The sequence below is a fragment of the Pyrus communis genome, chromosome 7, assembly GCF_041283825.1.
Source record: "Pyrus communis isolate YQ-2024b chromosome 7, ASM4128382v1, whole genome shotgun sequence".
In the NCBI taxonomy this organism is placed as follows: Eukaryota; Viridiplantae; Streptophyta; class Magnoliopsida; order Rosales; family Rosaceae; genus Pyrus; species Pyrus communis.
In genome coordinates this window covers 26,695,448-26,717,685 of record NC_142571.1, presented here as the reverse complement: position 1 = coordinate 26,717,685, position 22,238 = coordinate 26,695,448, and the positions used below count along the sequence as shown (strand labels likewise).

The window sequence follows — 22,238 nt, the reverse complement described above, 5'->3', positions numbered from 1 at the left end:
GAGAAAGAGGGATGTAAAATATCTCCCGCTTCATTCACACAATCACAGTAGCAAATTGTCTGATGTTTAAACTCCTTTAATCTCTACTGAGTGCTTGAGTGAATGAGTCGGCAGCTACTTCAACAACCCTTTCAATTTCTATCCATGAGTGGACTGAAGAAAGCTCTCTCTCCCCATTTCTTCAATATTCACCATATAATTTTTATACCTAGCGGATATAGCATTGTAAATTTGTATCCATAAATCAAGTAAACCCAACCATGCAACTGCAGTAGTACTGGTAGTACTGTGCACCACTTTCACACTCCAAATCAATGAAAGCAACTTCAACATCTGCAAATCATAGACAAAGACATATTGAATTCTTAGTCCAGAAAAAAGATTCCGAATTCATTTATTCAATTTTTCAAATACAAGAAAGTGCTTTTTCATTATATTGAGAGCTTTTTCCATTAAGAAAATGCCCAAAAATTAGCTTAATTAAGAGCAGCCCTATTCCTTTCCATGGATTCTTTAAGCAAAAAAGAAAGGAAGATCTAAATAGGTAAACATATATCTATTTACATATTCACTAAATCAATGGCTATATATCACTACCCAAAAGATTTTCAATTCATTGAGTAGCTAGGAATCATCAAACACATACAAGTTGATTAAACTTATGTTTGGTCTCAGATTCTCATAAATCCAAGAAGTCGAAAATAAATTAAAATGTCTATTTCAGAAATCTAGAGCAGTACTGATAAGACCCCAAGTTTCATTATGAACATATAATTTACAGTTGGAAAATCAATTCGTTAAGTTAGTTTAAAAAGGAGCGCATACATATATTACAGTTGAAAAAAAAAACAATAAAATTTGGTTCTTTAAGGAGGCTAAGGTAACAAGTGAATCTTTAGCAAACTGAAAAACAAAGACGCTCTAATATTCATACTATAGCTGAAAACGAAGAGGCTAATAGTCATATAAATTCAGAGACTTAAATCTTACAAATAAAACCCACTTTCTGCTTCAGATTAAATCAATTAAAACAAAAATTAAAGGACCAAATACAATACCAGACCAAAGGACTGCAGCTAGAAGAGGGGGTAAATTAAACCCCCCAAAGGCACACAGTATGAAAAACTAACAATATATATATATATATACACAGAGAGAGAGAGAGAGAGAGAGAGAGAGAAGAAGAAGAAGAAGAAGAAGAAGACATTGACTCACTAGTTATGAACCTTCCAAGCAGTAAGTAGTAGTATCTTCGTCTGCAGAATATAGGATCCACAAATAGTGTACAGAATAATGGAAGAGAACGAAACCCTAAAATCTTAGTAATTAGAGGCGTTCTTCAAAACCCTAATCCATATTTTCCTGGCAGGAGAAGAAGGAAAGGGAGTTGCAGGAGAGAGAGTTTTATATTTGTGATGCAAATAGAAAAGATGGGTCATTGTCCCCATGGCCATATGAAAGTCAGACGCAGGAAAGCGACTCAGGAGCTTAGCAAATCTAAACGCAGGCCAGAGAGAGGGGGGTTTCACTTTTCTGCTTTCAGGAGAATTTTCACTAGAAGATAATTATGAAGATAAACAAGAAAGGGTTTGTGAGAGATAATTAATTCAGGAGTTTCTCTCTCTCTCTCTCACAGACGCACACCCCAACACGCACATGTAAACAACACTTTAGCTGACCCAATGAAAGGAGAAGAATATATAGACATGGTCTTGAATTGGATTTGAGTTTCTACTGTAGCATTCTTGTGTATGGAAGATTAAAATTTTAAATTATATTTACAAATTAAATAATGTATTACTAATAAAGAATACTTAAGTAATAATTTAATATTAATATTAACATCATTTTATTTACAAAATTTAGTTTAAAAAATTTAATCTCTAGCATTACCCATACTAATTTTACAAACAAAAAACATCAACACTAAATGATTTCCATAAATAAATTTTTCTTGTTGATTTAATTTTAACATACTATTTTCGGTTATCTTGAAGGGGATTGAACAATGAGTCTATCCTGATTCAAATTCAAGATACTATTTCTTTTATTATATTTATTAAAAGGAATCCAACTACGAACCAACGTATGATGATTCTAATTTAATAGATTGTAAGAACGTTTCTCTCAGTCCCACTGCAACTAACACTTAGATATTTTGATACACTTAATTACCATGATTAGTCGAGAAAAACAATAGCATGCACTTGTATTTTACGTGACGACTGTCAACTTAAAGTTCCGTTTTATGGGATGACTTTTACCTTAAATTTAACTGTGTATGATAATAACGGATGCAGAGCAATTTGTTTGTCCACAGCGGTAGTTAGTATGTTATATAATTAGTTGTTAGGAGCAGTGTTTAAAATATTAGTATCGGTGAAAATATTGATAGGTAAATTTGTAGAAATATCAATTGATATGTCAAATATCATCGATTGTCTTCGATAGAAATGATGGAAATTTGTTTAAAAATATGGAAATTTAAAATTATTTTTTAAGGAATGTCATATGAAGCCACAATACACGTGTGAATCAATAATTAATAATTAGATATTGTGTAAATAATAAGTATGTGACATGTAAGAAGAAAATCTTCCTTTTAATAACAAGTAATAAAATAAAGCATTTCACTAGAAAGAATAAATTATACATAACTTAATTGAAATTTTCGTCACAAAAGCAGCACAAGTTTTATTGAAGTAAACTAATTCCACAAAGAAAGAAATTTTAAAAAATAAATAATGCATAGGCTCATGGATATTTCCTGCAAACTTTTTGTAAATTGTCTACAAACCCTGGATATTTCCTTAAAATATAAAAAATATTGAGGAAATTGACTGATTTCCGAAAATATCGCGGATATGGGCCCTCTTTCCATATCGTTCCCTGAATTTTTGAACATTTCCGTGGAAATATCGAGCATATCCAGGATATTTCAAACACTAGTTAGGAGAGAGAAGAATAAATGAAGATTGAACCCTCATTAGAATGTATAGATAATTAATTTTTGTCACTGTGATTGTTATGTAGTGTAAAGCAATTTATTTGAGGAAAGATAATGAAATGCAGTGAAAAAAATGATAATACTAAAGAGACCAAGTTTTAAATCAAATTTACAAATTAAAAAATATGTTACGATTAAAAAATAAACACGTTAATCAAAATTTTCAATTAGTTCACATCATCTAAATTATAAAATCTAATTTAAAATTTTGATAGGAAAAAAAAATATTATTGAACGGGGACAACCGACAGCCCACGTTTATCTCTGAGAGTATACTGTGTGCACTCTCATCACAGTCCCACTCCCACTGCAGCTGCCACTTTGGGATTTCTTTTATAATTCTCTGCGATCAATCAATGTATGGCTCAGTTTCTAAACAAGTAGACACCACAATGGCACTAGTAGTGGTAGTGGTATCCTTTCAGTCTTGGGGTTGGGGTTAGGGAAGGATCCTTTTGGGGGGTTAGGGTTGGTATGTACGCACAAGACACAACCAAAGTCATGCGTCATGTCCATGATGTCCTTTATATCATTTTTCAGTGAGACAGATTTTACTATCATCCTGTTTCGCATTATGTAATTCTATTCTGCGACATGCTTAAACAATTTTCACCCCAGGCACTGTTCCTTTGGGAGGAAAGTTTTGGATAAAATGACAAATTTACGTGACAGTTGTAGCCGCCCTCGCCGAGTGCATTCCATCATCGAGTTCGGACCTAGCTTTAGCTCTAGATTCTGACTGTGTTGGGTGTTAACGAGGGAATGCACGCATTCACGTGGTTCTCTACTGTTACCCGTTAAAATCTTAAAAATAAAATTTTTACACAATAATATAAGAAAAATAGATAAATAATTGTATACAATCAGACACTACAAGGCCTCGTTTGGTAGCTCGGACTATACTGACTATTTCTGTCGGATAGGATAAATAGCCACCGGATAGTACTGACTAAATTAGTCAGGTGTTTGGTGCAGTATCAGACTAGTGACCATATTATTTATACTGTGTTTGGTATTATACTAGATAGGAGGAATCAAACTTAGAAAAAAAAAATTTTTAAAAGTGAAATCATTTTTTTGTTCCCAGATCTCTCCACACCCCCCAAACACCCTCCCTCTCTCTCCTTTCTTCTTCCCCGACTGAAGAAGAATCCCAAATAATTGTTCCCCAGCTCTCTCCGCCACACCCCCCAAACTCCCTCCATTTCTCTCCCATATTCTTCTTCCCCGACTAAATAATCTGGGCGTTTTGGTTGGTTTTATTAAGTGGGTGTATACCGTGTTATCATATCCGACCGGTTAAATTAATCCGGCGCTTATTTAGTAAGAGTGAACGCCAAACACCCGAGTCCGTATAACTAATCATATCCGATCCTTTATCCGATCTGTCAAACAGGGCCCAAAAGTATTCATTTCGATCTGGGGAATAGCTTGCATGGCTTAAAAAACAAGGGATGCACCCAAAACAATTTAGAAATAGTACATGAACAATCGGCCATGAAAGGTAACATAACTTTCATTCAAGTGTTCCTAATTTGATGTGCTAATTTAGGGTCATGAGTGGCATAGAGTGCTTATGGAAACCAGACGGGCATCTGTGCATTTTTTTAGCTAGTCCTGTTTGCCATCATCATACTGTATACATATCTAAGCCTTTGAGAGACTGGATATTGCGATCTTTTACCACTACATACACTCATTGATCAATGGGAAAGTGCGCAAGAATCAAATCAAATGCTAAGGGACAGGACCAGTCCTGCATTATCATAGCCACCACCAAAGACCAGATGGTCTCAATTTTCAATCTGGTTTTAGTGTCATGGCCAACTAGCAATCAAACCATAACGGGACTGTTAGAATCGCTACCATTAGATACACGTTGAAAATTTTGTAAGAAATACTGTGTTTCACATAAACGCACTTCTACGTTTTTTATGTCAAATGGTGTTATATATGAAAGTGTTTTTGGTTTCCTAATAACACTTTCAATCCTTTCAAAATTGTTTTTGGTAGAAGTGGTTAAAATTTCAACATGTTTACAGCAAAACACATGGAAATGTTGCACCTAGTTGGTGTTTCTCCACAAAATGCTTCTACAACCCATAAACTCTTTACATTTTCTGCCGCACGTAATCAGAAGCGTTCTTAATTAGTTGTGAGAAAGAACTTTTAACCCTTTCAAAAGTAACCTCAAACATATCTTTAACCATTAAATCTAAATAACTCTCAGTTAGGCCTTACAGGTTACATATACGAGTTACAACAAGGAAATAGATGCTTTGTTAGTAAACAAGCTGAGGAAAGCCTAGCCTTAATTTGGTCCAGATATTCTTCGAAGGCTCTATTGCTGGTAAACATGAAGGGGAAATATGTAATAAACTGAGAGCAATCAGAAACTTCCAGTGCCCAAGAAGCCAAAAAAATAACCAAATGATGCAAATTATAGGAGTCAACACCTCAGCCAATGATCCATGATACAAAAACAAATAAATGGTTTTGCCAAATTGTGGTCCCAAAAGGCAGAAGTTGAAGCTATTTGAGTAGCAGAAGGAAAATGAACAAGTAAAATATTGAATTATTAACCAAATGCGTGAATGCATGAGCTGTTTTTGTATTACTTTTTTAGCACTAAAAAGAAAGACATGAAGATTGCAGGGCTGACGATGGTACGACTTTGATTCCACAGCCATCGACTATGGGGAGCAGCAACAGCAAGCGAGGCTATGTCACTGGACCACAAACAGTTCTGGTTCCTGCTTTTTCTTGTTAGACTCATGTCACTCATAAAATATACACCACCTTATAAAGTTTATTGACTTGGAATGCAAAAGCTAATGGACCACTTAGGTTTCTTATATTTTGCATTTCATGGCATGCAGCAATGTCATGCATAGTAATGCTATTTCAGAAAAATACATGCATGGTAATGGTATGTTTAGATGAGGAATTTTCAAACAATGAGTTATTTGGACTCAAATAGTTATAAATGAGGCCTACAAATGATATTGGTCATTCAGATTCTTGTTTTGCGCATTTACTAAAAGTGTGGTGTCATCTATACACCTCTTTCAATTTTCAACGGTCAAATCGAAGGAATTGAAAATAATCAAATGATAAAAATTAATAGAGTATGCGAAAAGTAAAATAAGGTATACAGAACCACCCTTGCTAAAAACATGAGTAATTCTAGTTAGTCTAATTTCTAACTCTCTCATGTTTGCTAACATATGAAACAAAAACAAAAACAAAAAAAACAAAAAAAAAAGCTAATTTTTGTTTTAAATTCGTAATCCAATGCATGAAAAATTAAGAATAAGATCAGCTGGGAGGGATGGATAGTTAATCTCATCCTCATTCCTTCTTTCGTGGATTCATGACTTCACACACTGTATGAAACATACGGCTATTTAGTACTATGGTCTGGTGGTATTCATTTTCACTTGTAAGTGAGAAGTTTTAGATTTAATTCTTGGTAAGGGCGTAGTTGAACCATATTATTATAGCAAGCCCGTTATAAGACTTAGCTCACTCCTTAATGTAATAATATTGTTCATTAAAAATAATAAAAAAAGTGTGTAAACATACCAAAGGATTAGCAAATTAACTCTTATTTATGTCAGCTAAAGGTTACGTAGTGTATTTCAAATCCAACAATTTTTTCGTTTTTCTTTTTTATCAAGCATTTTTTTATTAATTTCTAACTAATTTGTACTTGATCTTTTGTTAATTGTGAATCTCGTCCAGAATAGGGCAAATTCCTCACCTGTTCATCACTTCATCTTTTGCATAAAAGCCCTAATCGATTTCTCTTTTAAGGATAGCAAAGCCAGTTATCGGAGTCGAGTGTGACCAAAATACCAAAATACAGGGTGGGTGAGGATTTGCGTCTGCGGTCAAACAGAGATGCGTGAAAAGATCTTGTAAATATTAGCGAAGAGAGTGAAAAGATGTATCTATACAAAGGAGATAACATATGAAAAGAGGACCCCAAAGTAATCAGAGGTCACCATTTTGTAGCTGCGAAATGGCATGGCAGCTTGATAATCATGTCATCTACTGTTTTTCATCATCCACTGGCTGGGATCATGGATGACCTCATGATTGCAGCATACTGACGTCATGTATCTCGTCTCATACCTTCCATCTGGTTACCTGGAGGCAACCTGATGACGATACAATGCTGTTGGACATACATTCATTTTTGCCTATATAACAAAACAAAACCGAGACACTCAAGAACGCTGCTCATATATCTAACGCTCCAGAAGGAGAACACTCGGAGTTCAGAACAACTGGAAAATTAAACTCGTTGATCCGTCTCCATATGTTCGCAAATCCGCAGGTTTTACTAGTGCCCTGCATAGAGGGCAAGTTCTTTCTCTCTCAAACCTGAAAAGGGTAAGTACTTGTCAGTTAGTCGAAAGAGTTAAGCGACGAACATAAACAAAGCACTACTACATTGTAAAATGGTTGAAAAATAAAAAAATAAAGCTGCAGCCGGTAGGGACCTAGTAGAATTCTAGTTCAATTACGCAGCAACAACGTCCAAAAAATGTGCCATGCAGTTGATCCAACTAGCAAATAGATGGGTCCCAAACTTGGCACAAAGCAAAATTGCCAGAGGCAGAATTTCGTCCAAAGGCCACGATGCTTTTAAAGAGACTTACATTATGGCATTTTAGATCGAATCCTTCGTATTTTAGAACTCATGAGGCTCATCATTAATCCTCATAAACATCATGCAAGGAGCATTACCAGGCAAACCATAAGAAACTCATATTCCAATGTCTTAACTATAATATCGTGACGATTCTAAAACTCAATTAGAAATATAAGGCAAATACGCTAACCATTCAGAGACACAATCCTCGCAGAAAATATGTTTACAGCGCAACAGAATTGGAGCATGCATCTTCTCCTGGCAAATGGCACAAAGGTCTCCTGCTGCATTTACCTGATTAAATATACGCGTGAGCTAGAATGCATAGGTACTTCAGCAGAAACACAATAACAGTATTCACTATGTAAAATTAAACATGCTTTGGTGCGCACAGAAGCAAGGGAGGTAGACGTGGACATATATTGATAACAAAGCTTTAAAGCTGCACCCAGAAGGATCTAAATCGATTTTATGGTTTTAACAGAAAGGAATCCTCTAAGCAATCTGAGGTATTTCTCCGCATCCTTGTGGCCTATGAAAAAAAAGCACTACCAGACTTGAAACCAAGGCAACTTGGAAGAAAACCATTAGGTGTCTCCTAGGGGATGAGGACAATTACATTTTGCACCCCTCATCCAAAACAACATACTCGTATTAACTGTGCAAACACAAAATTGATAAATACTTCATTACCCACAAAAATCAAGAATAAAACATCCACCTTTCAAAATGACAAATGTTAAGCTCAAATTGACCATTTAATAGATATGCTTATATGCGCATGCATAGAATATCATCATTGTTTGTTAGATGAACTCTTAACATGAAAAGAGACATCAAATTTCTGATTTGAGCAAGGAAGAAGCCTCAAAGTTGTTCCAGAAAACAAGTTCATCAACAAAACTTAAGGATAAGGAACACCAGGATGAGGTTATAATTTATATTTTCGAAAGATTAATGTAGCTAACTATCTTTTAATTTGGTGACAGGACAAGAAAACCCGAGAGTAGTAGGTTAAAGATTAACATTAAACAAGGATAAATTAAGGAAGGGTAGATCCAGTTTTTACTTGGGTAATAGAGGATAATAACTCGAGGCAATAACAGAGAGAGAAAAAACTGATCTCTACAAGAAAAAAAATACCCGATCTCAACCCTGTTGATCGAGCTTCCAGAATCCAAATAAATCAAATAATTCAGTTCGATGTCATACCTGTTCCAATGTTGCATGAGACCCATAATGGATATCCTTCCGTGACAATGCCCTTATGGAAGCCAAAAAGGATTGGACCTAAAAAGCAATAAAATAAAAATAAAACTAGTGGATTCAATTCAAGCGTCACAACTTATACCATTATCTTCCAGTAAAACAGCTTACTATATATTTGACTTACCTTCTCAACAACAGATGTTAGCTTGAAAGTTAAATATAATCCCGTTGTAAGTGAGGAGAAGAGGCTCCCATTGTCTTTGTTCAGGAAGAATCTGTACCAAACGGGTGCTGGTAACAAGGCACGGTACAGCAGCAGTGTATACTCAATGACAGTTAACATTTGACCCTTGAAAATGAGATAACAGCGTTCAGAGAGATCTTCCAAATTATGAGATATGGAGATGATATGCTTATGGAAATTTATAGTGCTCAGATCATATACCTGCCGACGATAGTTATGGCCTCTGCCATTCTTGTAGCATATAAGCAACAAACACTTGAAAGCCATCGCTGCCTGTCTCACCATGGTATCTGAAAGCAACTGAAATTAGCGAAACTCTCCCACAATTTCAAAGGAAGATAAGTATCTACTATAATTGCAGTGGCATAGCAAATAAACAGGCAACATTAAAAGGACAGAGGACAGAAGCATGAATTGTATATAGCACCAGAAAAAGAGACTGCTCAACCCTACATTAACAGATAGGCGCTAAGTTGACAAATAGAGAGACAATATGCTTAACAGAGCCTGAACCAGTCGGACAGACTTGAAAAATAAATTGAGGATTCAAACGCAAAACTTAAAACCTATTGTCATTCTATCCCCAACATCCACCACATCCTTTTCCGATGGTTGCAACAGATCAGCAGTCTTCTCTATATCTAATGTATTAGTAAAACAATTGTATTCATAAAACAATAATAATAGCAAAAAAGACTGTCTCCTTACCATTTACCAAAATGATGAATATGGCATGCCAGAAAGGTGGTATGGTTTTTGGAGGAAGCATTGCCAATGGGTATAGAAGATCATCACTTCGATACCACCAGTAAACAACAACTACATGAAGCATAAAAGCACCAGCAATACTTACAAGAACAGAGATTTTCCTATCTCCCTGCAAAAACCAATAATTGTTTGAGATATTTGATTTGGCATTTGAGCAGATTTTAGAGTGGAAGAATGAACAAAATAATCTCATGGAATTAACGACCGTATTAAATCACCTTTAGAGAAGTCTGCTTCTTAACAACATCATTTGACCTATACATGACAGCTGATACCCATATAGTGACAAAGAAACCTGCAAGTTCTCAACCCAAAAACAAATGAATACAGCACTGCAGTGAAAAAAATTTGCAAGATAAGTACGTCAAAACCAATTAGGTGAAAAAGTGATCGCCAGTCATCCACATATACATTGCCATAGAAGGTTTAATCATTCTATTTATGAGAAAGGATATTTTTTTAAGCACCGGAAAAGCTTAATATTCAGACTGAAGTATTGTTAGGACTGAAAAGTAATAAGTATGTGCCTGGTGAAAGAAAACTCGTTCTCAAGTTTGAAGTGTTCGTGTGCGATGTTACAGCCGCTCACATTGGTATCTCTATGATAGTTGATGATAAGAACAAGGCACTGAATTTTCTAAAGCTAGCATTTCTATTTTGTGCCACCGACTATTAGAAACAGCTTCTGCATCTTTAACATCAACCGTTAACATTAGCAAAGAACATGGATGAGACTCAACTCCAAATGGGCCAAGAAAATCCTAGCTCCATCCAAATTGAAAAACAAAGAAATACTAGAGAAGTAAAGCACAGGCCCTCTAAAGTAACATAAACAGAACCAAAAAGACTAGTGCCCCGCAACAGCTCCACACTTACAAAGCAAAGGCTGAATTTTCGGGTACCCATTAGGTTAATTCAAACTTAAAACTAAAGCCAAAATCCAAGCTAAATTATAGCTGGTTGCAAATTAAGAACAATTATAATAACCCACAATCTGCACTTAGAATTTGAAGTAAGCAAGTGGTGAAAGTTAGTACCTTGCAAATGCTGACGAATGAACACAACGAGTAAGATCAACGAAAACGGAAGAATCTGCTCAATCCACCTAGCTATCTGCTGAATATCATATCTCTGGTAAGCAGAATCCCTAGAACTATCCTCCGCGCCATTCCCAGTATCCCCAGCGTGTGTGGGAGACGACGAAGCCACCAAGGGGACTCTCTCGTCCGACCCAACCCCATTGACTGTACCCGCCAGATCATCCAACGATTGAACCCTACCCGGCGACCCATCATTCTCCTCCCCTTGAACCGGCCCCGTCGCACCCCCGTTCCCGCGGTCCTCTTGCTCGCCGGCGCCGATAATCCGAATCGAAACCTCCCCGGTGTTGCTCGACCCGGAGGTGCAGGCCGTAGGGGAGTGGGGCTGAGAATCGGCAACGACTACAGCGTTGACCACCGGAGCGTCGGAATCGCGGCGGGAAGAGCTGGGAGAGAGTATTCCGGAGTAATCCAACACGAATGAGAGCGGCGACTGGAAGAACCGGAGGGCGGGGAACTGCATAGACCCGAACGACGATGTATTGCTGCCAACCTCAGTGGCTCCCCCACTGGCGGGACTACTATTTCCGGAAGATGCCTCCATGAAAACCAAAAACCCTAATTTTTTTTTTCTTTGGGGTTTCAGAAAGAACCGACCTTTTGTAGGGTTTTGTGCCGACGAAACAACGACGGATTCAGAGACGGCGGACCGTTGAAAAAGAAAAAGTCAAAAAACGACAGACCACACTGAAGAAAACGGAGCCGCCCTATTAACTGAGGTAGCTGGAACCGAAAATTCCAAGCTTGAACCACAAATTGGGGATCAAAGCTTCCGTTTTCTTGTTCGAGTAAGATGAACGATAAGCTACGCGTCGTCGGCTTCCTCTGGCCCCCTTTCTTTTTCTTTCTTTTCTCTTGATTTTATTTATTTATTTATTCATCGTCTTTGCATTGGCCATTGTCATTGCCAGTCAGCTGGAACGTGTTGACTCAGTTACACCTTTGGGGTGGTACCAATCCGGTCGAACGGTCGAACTGATTTCCATTTTTTTTTTTTTTTTTTTAGTATAACGATATATTTTATACTAAGAAAAAAGACAGCTCGGTTAAATTACAGAATTGGCACCTTTGGGGTGGTACCAATCCGGTCGAACGGTCGAACTGATTTCCATTTTTTTTTTTTTTTTTTAGTATAACGATATATTTTATACTAAGGAAAGAGGCAGTTCGGTTAAATTATAGAATTGGCAACTTAATTTGGTATCGAATTTGCCATTTACGAGATTCGAACTTAAGATCTCTCACTTTTTAATGAATAGATTTCATAGGATTTGAAGAATTTTAAGGATTTGATAGGATTTGTATACGGATTTTTAAATATTTGCATGGGCTTTGTTTATAGATTTTGATGGATTTTCATAGACATTCTCTAATTTACCTAATTAATTTTTTTGAATTATCTACACAAGAATTTTAATCCTAACCGAGTAGCCGTTCAAAATAATCTAACGGCTCATATCGTGCTACATCCCATTTCTTCGTTCAATGACTTTTGTCTTCCACAACTTGTGTACTTCCCACAGCCATGGACTACTTCTATTGATTTCTAATCACAAAGACCAAAGTAAAAAGTTATGCTAATCTGAGGGACTATTTTAGCTAAAAAAAAACGTTTACTTTTTTATGCACTTTTTCTTGAATGTCGGGAGTTCGAGAATCCAAGAAAAAGATGAATATGAAGTTCTTGAATGCCTGAAGTTAGTGGGATGCTTGTTTGATAGAAAGAATCTTCATCAAATTCATTAGAATCCACCAAAATCCATAACTTAATGAAATCCTACAAAATATTTAAGTTTTTTAATACACATGAAATTTGCATGGACTTTAAAATGCCAATTAAAATCCTAATGGACTACACATGAATTTGAATAGATTTTAAAATGTCATTAAAATCCTCATTGACTACTCTATAATTTTAGGGTCTTTTAAAATAATTCAAAATGCTAATTTGACTACCACCTCTAAGCTTAACAGCATCTCCAAAGGAGAAGTGAAAATGTCCACATCAGCAATAATAGTAAAAAAAGACAGCTTCAATGTTTTCCAACTGAAATGTCAATTTCTACACGTCGTGGGCTTCCTCTTTCCCCTTTCTTTTTTTTTCCCTCTTGCTTTTATTTTATCTATTTATTTATTTATCGTCTTTGCATTGGCCATTTTTTATTGGCTGTTAGCAGTAACGTGTTGACTTTGGTACAACTTTAGAGTGGTACCAGTATGGTCGAACTTACCGAACCAATTAGTTTAAAAATGATTGATCGGTTCATTAAATTGGTTGGTTTGGTTTGATTTGATTTTGATAAGATGTGGAGTAAGTATGGAACCAAACCGAACCAATATCAGAAAGTGCATTTTGAACCAATATCAGAAAGGTGAATTTTGAAGTTTGCTTGCTTGTTAAATTTTAGGATGGTTTGCTAAATAAAGGGTATAGTCAACTTAGGATTTTTGAGGTTTTAAAAGACTTTAAATGAATAGATTTCATAGGGTTTGAAGAATTTTAAGGATTTGTATATGGATTTTCAAGGATTTGTATGGACTTTGTTTCTAGAATTTGATGGATTTTCAAAGACATTCTCTCATTTATCTAGATAAATTTTGTTTTGAATTATCCATACAAGAATTTTAATCTTAACTGTTCAAAATAATCTAAAGGATCGTGTCATGCTGCATCCCATTTCACCCATTTCTTAGTTCAATGATTTATCCCTTCCACGGCTTGTGTTCTTCCCACAGCCAGGGTCCACTTTTTTTTATTTCAAATCACAGGAACTAAAATGAAGAATTACGTCAATCTCTCATGAACCATTTTGGCTAAAAAAGCCAACTACTTATTCATGCACTTTTTCTTGAATGTTTGGAGTTCAAGAATCCAAGAAAAAAAAGATGAATTTGAAGTTCTTGAATGCTTGAAGTGGGATGCTTGTTTGATAGAGATAATCTTCATCAAATCCACTAGAATCCACCAAAATCCATAACTTAATAAAATCCCACAAGTTTTTTTTTAATACACATGGTTTTGCATGGACTTTAAAATGCCAATTAAAATCTTAATTGACTACACATGAATTTGAATGGATTTTAAAAATGTCAATTAAAATCCTCATTGACTAATCTATAATTTTAGGGTCTTTTAAAATAGTTCAAAATCCTAATTTGATTACCACCCCTAAGCTTGACAGCATCTCTAAATGAGGAGTCAAAAAGTCCACATCATCAACAACAATAAAAAAAAACACAACTTTAGTGTTATCCAACCAAAATGCCAACTTCTATGTGGCGTGACGTGGATTATCATCAAAGGTTGTTGATTTAAATTTGACAACAACTTCAATCTATTTTTAGTAATTAATAAATATTTTTTTACCATTTTTATTGTTAATTTTTATTCTAAAAAATCATCTCCAACTCTTGGGTTAAAGCTTAAAATTTTTAACCTAGAAAATTTATTTTAACCAATAAATAGATTTTTTGCTCCAACCATTATGAGTTAAATTTTAGAACGAGATTGTAAAAGAATGAATTTAGGCTAACTTGTTTAAAGTAACTTTGAAAAAAAAAAAATTATGTAGACTATCCTAATTTAATTTTATAAACATTTTAACCTAAAAATAATAGATTCCGATAAATATTGAAAAATCACTAAACCGACACCATGAAACTCATGGAACACTATGAAATATTTTTTTTTAATTATGTTAGCTGTTAGATTTAAATTTGGGCAGCGAGATCTTTTTTTTTATCTTTAAATTTGATCATATTAAATCTCAACCGTTGGATTCAACAAATTTATAAATATAAAACTTAAAAAAAAAAAAAAAAAAAAGTGAACCTAAATCGTTGGATCATAAAACAGTACAATGATCCAGTATCATCAGATGAAAGAAAGAGTCGTTGAGCTCATTATTGTGGCCTAAGATGGCCTAAGAAAAAAAACCCCCAAATCAACTTGTCCAAAATTTCTTTGATTTGGTTCGATTTCTTCAGTCATTTTTCAGAACTAAACCGTGCAATTTTATTATAATTGGTATGTTCTTAATTTTAGAGTAAAACGAACTCAATCCAGATTTCGAGTTTGAACGATGCAGTCCACCAACGACTCCATTTATTATTTCTCCTTTTCTGAATTGCTTTACGCATGTGCCGTATGCTTTTATTTAATTTTCTTTAAAGGGGTCATTTTCGACAAAAGAAATTTCATAATTTGATTCGAATTATGAGTTTACTTGTTGGAGAAGAAAAGGCAACTTCACTTTGCAAGAGGGCCAACCTATAATTTATTAACAAATGAATTTGTAAGCCCTCTCATGTGGTAGGTTGGCCGATATTCAAACGAACCACTTTTAGTTGTCAAGCGTCCTCGCCAAAGAACATTGACATATGTTTCACACGCTGGCCCATCCATCAAGTAACAATCATGAAGATATTGGGTTCGTTTGCAAGTGCTTTTAAAATGACTAAAAGCGTTTTTAGAAAAAATGTTTGGATTCTAAAAGTACTCTAAGTACTTTCTGCAAGAAGTAACAGTTATGTGCTTATTCCAGAAAGCACTTTAAGCAATAATTTTTTTTTTTAAAGAATTAACTTGTATTTTTACTAAAGATTGGTTTAATAAATATTTTCACTAAAAGGGCTTTCAGTCATTTTAAAAACACTTTCAAACAAGCCCAATGTCTTTACGTTACATATATAAGCTATGCAATCTCCATCCCCATTTCTATTGCAAAGAAAAATCGAAAGCAAGATGACACTAACGAACCCTTCCAATTGCCCTTTCGTTGCCTTATCTCCCGTAGAGCTTCAACGGCAGTTTTGCAACCGACCTTTTCCTGTAAAACAAGTACATTTTTCTGCCTAAGGAAGTTGCGGTAGATCGGCACGGATGAAAGGGTCTGTCTCCATCTCTTCCTCAATGGTTGAAGGAACCGTGGGGATACCTGTTTCCCGCTGCTGCTGTCCCATCATAGCTTATGCTTTATCTTTGCATTGTGCGGTTCAACTTTAACGAGTAAATTTTTATCAGAAATCATTGAACAGGCTCGTAATACGACGTGTCTTATGTTTTCGTGAAAAGTAGTTTTCGAATGAGATGATCGAGCATCCCTGCAATTAATGTGGGAACTTCTTTAAATCTAAATGTCACATGATCTAGTAATTATTTATATACAATTGATATTCATTTGCATTTGTATGTGATAAAATTTTCCACTCATAGGTCATAAATAACGAATTTGATAGCGAAGTATTGTCGATTTATTTTGTAGCTTTCCCTTGTAAAACCCAACTCCAGGTATCGTTTGGGTCGACCAGGACTAAAATGCTTTGGGCCTCTTTAATTGGGCCTTTGTGATGAAACCGTATTGGACGGAGTAGGGATTCCGCGGGGTACCAAGTATAAAAAGCCCGCGATAGGGTTTGTGAAGCGTGTTCTTCCCGGTAGCGTAAACAGGAGAGAATCTAAGAGATCGCGATGGGAAGGAGTGAGTTCTTCTCTCTTGATTTTATTTTATTTTTTTCTATAATTATTTCTTCATTCTTCGCACATCGATGTATTATACATGTACCTATCGAATTTTATATATAAAGATCCAATCGACTTTACCATTTTGTTAGTGCTGGATGGATTTTGTTGTCGATCAAACCTTATGTGTTTGCAATCGAAACGATTTTGGTAATATTTATCTGAATTTTGTGTTCTTAATCTGGAATTCTATGTGATTAAACGAACTTTACGTGGATTTCGGTTTTTGATACCGAAATGGATTATTTTGTACGTGATTAATTTTGTTAATACTGAGATTATTTGTTGTTAAGATGCTGTAATCTCGGTTTGGTATGATTAATTTCTGTGTAGCATTTGGAATTGCTTGGTTGCGTTAGAAACTTAGAAGATCGTGTTTAGATTGGATATTTGAATACTCTTTTTTTGCTATAATCATGTTTATGTAATAATTTGGTTCTGGTTTGTGATGTTTTAGGGCCTGCAAGGTGCTATAGGCAGATTAAGAACAAGCCATACCCGAAATCGCGGTTCTGTCGCGGTGTCCCTGATCCCAAGATCAGAATTTATGATGTTGGAATGAAGAAGAGGGGTGTTGATGAGTTCCCCTTCTGCGTCCATCTTGTGAGTTGGGAGAAGGAGAATGTCTCGAGCGAGGCGCTTGAGGCAGCTCGCATCGCCTGCAACAAGTACATGACGAAATCTGCTGGGAAGGATACTTTCCATTTGAGAGTGAGGGTGCATCCGTTCCATGTGCTGCGCATCAACAAGATGCTTTCATGTGCTGGGGCTGATAGGCTCCAGACCGGTATGAGAGGTGCGTTTGGCAAGCCACTGGGAACATGTGCTCGAGTTGCTATCGGGCAGGTCCTCTTGTCTGTTCGCTGCAGGGATAGCAACGGTCAACATGCACAGGAGGCCCTCCGCCGTGCAAAGTTCAAGTTTCCGGGCCGCCAAAAGATTATTGTCAGCAGAAAGTGGTATGCTTTTTGTTATTTTCTGCATTTCAAATTCAAGCATTGATGCAGTATAGGCGTGTTTTTATACATTTCAGCTTGGAAATCTATTGATTAAATTATGCGCCTGCAATGAAGCGAGAGAGTGTTTTTTATTTGTTCAACGACAATAGTTTAAGTTGGCATAAATTTGTGTCGTCTATTTTGAAAAGGTGGAACCTCAAAGTAATGATTTATTTGAACGGAGAGTTGCAATTAGTTGTTAGGGACATTGTTTACGATATAATCCTTCAGTTTTCATCCCCGATGTTTCTTGTTATCCTTTCTCTCAGGGGTTTCACCAAGTTCAGTCGTGCTGATTACGTGAAGTACAAGAACGAAGGCAGAATCCAGCCAGATGGTGTTAATGCTAAGGTAATACTTGTGCTAGTGTGTTGATACATTTTCATTATCTCATACATTCTGTTATTTGTTACACAAGTTACCAAAAGTTGAAATATGTACAGATACTGTCGTCTTCTCCGCATCCCGCGTAACTAATGAGTTCTAATATTTGATTGTGCAGCTTCTCGGCTGCCATGGTCCTCTGGCTAATCGTCCATCGGGAAGAGCTTTCCTTTCTGGACCCGCCTCGTCGACTGCTTGAAATATGATACTGCTTCTGTATTAGCATTTATTTAGAACTCATGACGAGTCTATCTTTCTGGGGTTCGTCTAGTTCGAATAAAACGAATATGGTGAGTGGTATCTGCGATGTGTGAAGGCTTGTTAGACTTATCATAACTTGGGATCCAAGACTCTTCTCCTCGTGTGTACAATAGCCTAAACAGTTGTAATTGCTATATCTTGAGATCATTGCCATATATAGTTTGGTCTGAGAACCAAGTGGTTGGTTTTCGTATCAGAGTTTCGAATGCGATGCTTACTTGAAAGGAGTACATACGAAATAAAAAATTAAATTATGTGAGTTCACAATACGATCTTTAATCTAATACTTAAAAAACTAAATTAAAATTGATTAGAATATAATTGATAAGTGGTGAAGTTGCATATGCATTTTATTTCGGACTTCTTTGATTCGTAACCGACGAGCATGTAGGTTTTATAGAAATCGACAATAGACCAAGTGTTTTTGGTAATCATAAGTTTGGGGAGAGATATTCAAGTACTCCCTCGTGACAACTAATTGTCAAATATTATCAGTAAGAATTTATAGACCGCATATTAATAAGAACTGCTAGCAATGAGGCTCGAATTTTAGTAGACGACACAAGGTAAGAACCTTACCAACTGAACCAATTCTTGTTGCCGACAATAAACCAATTATTTAAGTTTAAAATAAGCAGAAATTTTACATTATCACGATGTATTCGGTAAAACGTAAAAGTAAACAGGTGAGATTTATAAAAAAACCTTCATCACTACTTCAGCTTCTCACACTATTGGCCAAGAGTTTGACCGAACTCCCAACTGAGCTCTAGTCCATCTGCACTTTTGCAGGGTTTTTCATTCCCATTGAAACAACGGTTATCTACCAGAATCCATGGCGACTTCCCAAAAATGTCTTCACTGAAGAGAGCATAGAAAATTACCAATTTTTAATGGTGGAAAATGCGGGCAGGTGAAAACAGCCGTTAAATTTCGCAAATCGAAAGCCGAGTGAAGTCTGTGTGTTTGTTTAAGCTGATTTCAAATCCCTAATCGAACCCCAAATCACACAAACCCACAAAATTCAAATGTCAAAACCCTCGTCTCGGATCTTCCAAGGCCTGCTAAGATTTCACCGCAGCCAAATCTCAAAACCCTCATCTCCGTCTCCGCCTCCGTTGTCCTCCGCCAGGAGGAGCTACCACTCCAGCAATGGGCCTCCTCCCCAATTTCCCTCTCACCCGCAAACAGTCCCCGGAGGTGGGGTTGGCAGATACTCCGGGCCGGGTGTGGGCCTGGGCATGAGGTTTTTCTCTTTCAAGCCGTCGAATTTCAGCAAAATCGATGCTAAGAAGGTGTTTGATAAGCCGCTCTCCGCGGCGTCATCGGCTTTCTCGCGGTACCAGGAGGCCATTGGATTGCAGATTGAGGCGTTCTGGAAGAGGAACAATCTGGTGCTGTTGGGAATTGGGGGAGTGCTGGTGTGTGCTTTGCTATGGAGGATGATGTTTGGGATTGCTAGCACCTTCATTGGACTCTCTGAAGGCATGGCCAAGTATGGCTTCCTCGCCCTTTCTACCGCCATTGTCGCCTTCGCTGTAAGTTCCTCTGAATCTTTAGCTGATCTTGCAATGACATAGAAGTAGCTGAGAATGCACAAATTGCTAGTCATTATTTAGAATTATACGTTTATAAGCTCTAGTGGGGGATGTATAATGATCGAATTCAGATTGCCTTCCGGTGGATTCATTTTATACTGTTTTCGGGAATCTATGTATGATCGAAAGTTGAAGTCTTTACTTATAGGATGGTAGGAACTAAAATCTTGATATCTAATTATGCAGTGTATGTGAATTTCATGTTAGTGGACAATCTTGCTTTTGGTTATAGACTACTACATGAGAGTTATGTGTTCTATTGGTACTTTTAGGGCCTTTACATCCGCTCGAGGTTCATAATCAATCCTGATAAAGTTTATCGAATTGCAATGAGGAAGCTTAATACATCTGCTGGGATTCTCGAGGTTATGGGTGCTCCTCTCTCTGGATCAGAGCTAAGAGCTTACGTAATGTCCGGAGGTGGAGTTACTCTTAAGAAGTTCAAGCCAACTTTTAGGAGCAAGCGGTGTTTCCTCATTTTCCCCGTGCGAGGTTCTGAGAGGAAGGGTCTGGTTAATGTTGAAGTAAAGAAGAAAAAAGGCCAGGTTTGTGTTCGTGCTATGCTATGCTGGATGCTTCTAAATTTTCTTTTCATAAGCACGTGTTTTTATTTCAATTTCTTCCTTGATCTCCTTGTGTGTACCAAATGGAAGTTGAAACTAAACTAATTGCATGCCATGGTTGATAGTGTGGAAAATGTACATTGCAAATATGTTATTTTCTGTATCCACTATTGTGATGCTTTAGGTAAAATGTTTCCTCGTTAAACAACAGACTGAGTGCCTTTCAAACGGAGCAGATTGAGTGCAAGGTCTGGGACATGACTAATCAAATTATGCTATACATTAGTTAGTATGTGGGGTGTTGAAAACCCGTATATTTAGGATCTTATGACTTGGAAGGGTTCTTGGATGGCCGAGTTTTCCTCATTCAAGGGTGTTGTCTTCTTGTGCAGTATGATATGAAGCTACTGGCAGTTGACGTTCCCGTGGCATCAGGACCTGACCAGCGCTTGTTCCTGATTGGCGATGAAGAAGAGTACAAAGTTGGTGGCGGACTAATAGCTGAACTTAGAGATCCGGTTGTGAAAGCAATGGCTGCAACCGAGGAGTTCGATAATCTTGATCAGATTGAAGAAGAGGAGGATGCTGAAAAAGCACTTGAGGAGGCAGAAAAAAAGCATCGCGAAGAAATTGAAAAGCTTGAAAAGAGCGGGTCACAGTGATTGTTTCTCTAGTTTTTGTTCAAGTCCCTTCCATTCTCTTCTGTTTTGTTTTGATACAGGAGTTTGTAAATAACGCGCAAGTCTTCGGCCATCAGCTCAGATTGTTGGTGTAGGTTACCCTTGCATTGTTTTGCAGAGTTGAGTTTTACTGGTTTAGTTTACGTTTGTACCGCAAACAGCCAACTTTGGAAATTTAAGAGTTGTGATGGCCCCAAAGAGGGAAATAAAAATGACAGACTAACAGCTGAAGCAAAAAGCATGGCTTTGATTATTTATTTCTCTGATTTGTAATGTTTCAAAACTTTGTGATCATCTCCGTTGTGTAATTCTCCAGCATTTTCGATTCGACCTTTTGCTCAGTCATCAATTATAATTGATTAGATTATTACTTTGAAGTTATCGTTGCTTCCATTTGTGAAGGAATTACGTTTCATGTAAGTTGCTTTCCTTGTTGGTGTTTTCTGCCTGCAAAAAAATTCCTAAAGCTGTTGGGAGAAGCCATAAAGCACTCATAATTTTTTCATGAAATCAAGAAGGTTTTTGAACCGGCCCATGATCTTATAAAGTCCACTCTTAAATCTGCTTCTGTCCTCAAAGCTCGTATGGTGTTAAGCCTTAATGCAAGAAGCTGTAAAGACTAATATACGACTAAAGGTAAAAATATCGCTTAAAAAAAAGCACCTTCTAACATCTCGAGTTGAGAATTTCCGTCACGTTTTTTCATTCATGATTTTATGTCCTCATCGGTTCTTCCCCCCCGTTTCTTTTATCTTGTTTTTTTTTATATGAAATCCACACTTTGACACCTAAGATTATTCTAAAGTTGGAGAAAAATTTCATCATGGGCTTTTAGACCACATGACCCTAAAACTAAGGTTCTAAAGTTTAGAGTAAGAATATCGATTGTATTTACAAAAAATTATTCTAAAATCGGAGAAAAACTTCAGGCTTCCGGACAACAAGCTCCATCCGCCGGAACACAAAAAGTAGCCCTCCCCTCCTTATTCTGCCCGTTGTCCGTATCCTTGGTATCTATTGCCGTAGTGCGGCAACCCTACTGAATACTCCCTCCAAAACAAGCAAGCCTGCAACTGCAAGTAAAATAACTGTCCCGCGACGTGAGCCTGTCCATCGCACGGGAGCGGTTAAAAGGCTCCTGTAATTTGGATGGAGCGTATCATTTGTTGAAACGACAGCCTAACACCACCATACTCTACGTCGCAGTGAAGGACATGGAACACCCTACGAGAAGGACAACAGCCA

General features: G+C 36.8%; 3 protein-coding genes and 1 long non-coding RNA gene across 4 annotated transcripts; 2 read left to right on the top strand and 2 right to left on the bottom strand.

Annotated features, from left to right (window-relative positions):
- Nucleotides 1-176: 176 nt before the first annotated feature.
- Nucleotides 177-1,663, bottom strand: LOC148695975 (uncharacterized). Its single transcript, XR_015964154.1, has 2 exons — nucleotides 1,216-1,663; nucleotides 177-333 (listed from the first exon to the last, which is right to left on the bottom strand). It is a non-coding gene; the product is annotated as an uncharacterized LOC148695975 (long non-coding RNA).
- Nucleotides 1,664-6,911: 5,248 nt separating this feature from the next.
- Nucleotides 6,912-11,975, bottom strand: LOC137733629 (uncharacterized). The gene is made up of 8 exons (XM_068472766.2): nucleotides 10,926-11,975; nucleotides 10,107-10,183; nucleotides 9,829-9,997; nucleotides 9,322-9,410; nucleotides 9,061-9,225; nucleotides 8,880-8,957; nucleotides 7,858-7,961; nucleotides 6,912-7,396 (listed from the first exon to the last, which is right to left on the bottom strand). The coding sequence occupies exons 1-8, from the start codon at nucleotides 11,530-11,532 to the stop codon at nucleotides 7,291-7,293; spliced, it is 1,395 nt and encodes a 464-aa protein (XP_068328867.2). The 5' UTR covers nucleotides 11,533-11,975; the 3' UTR covers nucleotides 6,912-7,290.
- A 3,732-nt stretch (nucleotides 11,976-15,707) lies between these two features.
- LOC137735240 (large ribosomal subunit protein uL16) lies at nucleotides 15,708-18,345 on the top strand. The gene is made up of 5 exons (XM_068474651.2): nucleotides 15,708-15,878; nucleotides 16,279-16,468; nucleotides 16,967-17,468; nucleotides 17,777-17,858; nucleotides 18,010-18,345. The coding sequence occupies exons 2-5, from the start codon at nucleotides 16,459-16,461 to the stop codon at nucleotides 18,088-18,090; spliced, it is 675 nt and encodes a 224-aa protein (XP_068330752.1). The 5' UTR covers nucleotides 15,708-15,878; nucleotides 16,279-16,458; the 3' UTR covers nucleotides 18,091-18,345.
- A 534-nt stretch (nucleotides 18,346-18,879) lies between these two features.
- LOC137735006 (uncharacterized) lies at nucleotides 18,880-21,250 on the top strand. Its single transcript, XM_068474358.2, has 3 exons — nucleotides 18,880-19,690; nucleotides 20,023-20,295; nucleotides 20,706-21,250. The coding sequence occupies exons 1-3, from the start codon at nucleotides 19,181-19,183 to the stop codon at nucleotides 20,973-20,975; spliced, it is 1,053 nt and encodes a 350-aa protein (XP_068330459.2). The 5' UTR covers nucleotides 18,880-19,180; the 3' UTR covers nucleotides 20,976-21,250.
- The last annotated feature ends 988 nt before the right edge of the window (nucleotides 21,251-22,238 follow it).

What these genes read in the sequence shown, in the direction of transcription:
- LOC137733629 (XM_068472766.2), bottom strand. Translation starts at nt 11,532, where the DNA reads ATGGAGGCATCTTCCGGAAATAGTAGTCCCGCCAGTGGGGGAGCCACT. An exon ending in GCCATAACTATCGTCGGCAG is followed by an intron (nt 9,226 to 9,321) that starts GTATATGATCTG and finishes CTCATTTTCAAG; the next exon opens with GGTCAAATGTTAACTGTCAT. An exon ending in TAACATCTGTTGTTGAGAAG is followed by an intron (nt 8,958 to 9,060) that starts GTAAGTCAAATA and finishes ATTGCTTTTTAG; the next exon opens with GTCCAATCCTTTTTGGCTTC.
- LOC137735006 (XM_068474358.2), top strand. Translation starts at nt 19,181, where the DNA reads ATGTCAAAACCCTCGTCTCGGATCTTCCAAGGCCTGCTAAGATTTCAC. An exon ending in CCGCCATTGTCGCCTTCGCT is followed by an intron (nt 19,691 to 20,022) that starts GTAAGTTCCTCT and finishes TGGTACTTTTAG; the next exon opens with GGCCTTTACATCCGCTCGAG. An exon ending in TAAAGAAGAAAAAAGGCCAG is followed by an intron (nt 20,296 to 20,705) that starts GTTTGTGTTCGT and finishes CTTCTTGTGCAG; the next exon opens with TATGATATGAAGCTACTGGC.
- LOC137735240 (XM_068474651.2), top strand. An exon ending in ATTATTGTCAGCAGAAAGTG is followed by an intron (nt 17,469 to 17,776) that starts GTATGCTTTTTG and finishes CCTTTCTCTCAG; the next exon opens with GGGTTTCACCAAGTTCAGTC. An exon ending in CAGATGGTGTTAATGCTAAG is followed by an intron (nt 17,859 to 18,009) that starts GTAATACTTGTG and finishes TTGATTGTGCAG; the next exon opens with CTTCTCGGCTGCCATGGTCC.